Genomic DNA, 1,432 nt, shown 5'->3' on the forward strand with positions numbered 1-1,432 from the left:
GTTTGTTTATAAAGTTTGACTGACCTATCTATCTACCAACCTGATAATCAGGTCGTCTGCAGGTCATTTAGCACCACGTTCTCCACGAACATGCTGTGAGCGAACGGAGAAGGGTGACCATCGTCCGGCCACGCCCCGGCCCAGTTGCAGAAGGCTCTCCTCGCCACTTTGTTGACATCCTTTATGTCAACAAAGTGGCTTTAGACATTCATCCGGGGAGCTTCGACTGGGGTTACCACATGTCTGTGGGTTAGGAAGGGACCAGCCCCTATACCTTTAAACCCAGGGGGGGAGACGGGGGCTGCGGCGGCAGCGTGTCGGTTGGTCTGTGTTACCCAGAAAGCAGTTGGGCACAATATCGCAACACCAACACCGTGAGTGAAACAACGACTGGGCAGCCGACCATTTAAAGCACCACTTCTTTATTATTACACATCCACATTTGTAGAATTCGTAGCGTGGCAACCGTAGCCGCAGCGTCTCTTCTATGCGCCTTATAATGCAGAAAATACGGAACTTTTTGGTTCCTCTCAAACGTCCACCAACAGAACCGGGACCAAAAACGTCACAATAAATCACTTAACGACCAGATCAATAATTTCTGTTTGCATGATGATCGATTGTTTTTCTCTTCGTACCAAAGGATGAAAGTTTCAGTTTGGTGTTTTGGTGTCAACCAGCAGAAGCTTCATCATTTTGTCGTTTTGTTTAAAAGCGTCTTTTCTTTGTGGCATTTTAACAAAATCGTCTCAAAACAACAAAATTATCGTTTATCGCAATAACTTCTGGGCCCACCAGAACCAGAACCGGACCGCTGCTCTGACACCCAAAGTTAAAGTTTCATCTGGATCTCAGGGTCTGGAGGAAGCCTGGACAGAACCAGAACCAGGTTTCCTCAGTCAGTGATTATCTGGGTCATCTGCTGGTCCTGGTTCTGGTCCACTGGGTTTTCAACCAGCGGAGCCATCTAACAGAACATTCCAGAACTCTTCAGGTTCTGCTGGCTGGAGATGCTGGTTTGATTCTCCAGCAGAACTTGGTTCCGACCCAGACTGAGTCAGCAGAACCAGCAGAATCTCCCAGAACTTTAGCGTCTCCTCGTCACCTCCACAGCTGTGATCCCGTCTGTCCGACCAGAACCAGAACCGCTCCGTAATGACCTGGACCTCCGATTCTTTTGAGACTCAAATGATGGAACGTTCTGTCATTTCTCCTCTTTAGGGACAAATTCAGAGGACGAGCAGGGAAACAGAGTGAGCGCACACACACACACACACACACACACACACACACACACACACACACACACACACACACAGATAGAGACACACACACACACACAAAGATAGAGACACACACCTAGACACACACACACACACACACACACACACACACACACAGACAGACACACACACACACACACACACACACA

The 1,432-nt window shown here is 48.4% G+C and overlaps 1 protein-coding gene across 2 annotated transcripts in view; it reads left to right on the forward strand.

Moving 5' to 3' along the window:
• Positions 1-1,432, forward strand: part of timm50 (translocase of inner mitochondrial membrane 50 homolog (S. cerevisiae)) — a 16,030-nt gene that overhangs the window by 6,157 nt on the left and 8,441 nt on the right. For both annotated transcript variants that reach the window (XM_015023523.1, XM_015023524.1), the window contains one exon: positions 1,222-1,253. In XM_015023523.1, the coding sequence (XP_014879009.1) occupies positions 1,222-1,253 (32 nt within the window). The remainder of the gene's footprint in view (positions 1-1,221; positions 1,254-1,432) is intronic.

The sequence above is a fragment of the Poecilia latipinna genome, unplaced genomic scaffold, assembly GCF_001443285.1.
Source record: "Poecilia latipinna isolate Pla-1442-1.1 unplaced genomic scaffold, P_latipinna-1.0 Scaffold3334, whole genome shotgun sequence".
Classification (NCBI taxonomy): Eukaryota; Metazoa; Chordata; class Actinopteri; order Cyprinodontiformes; family Poeciliidae; genus Poecilia; species Poecilia latipinna.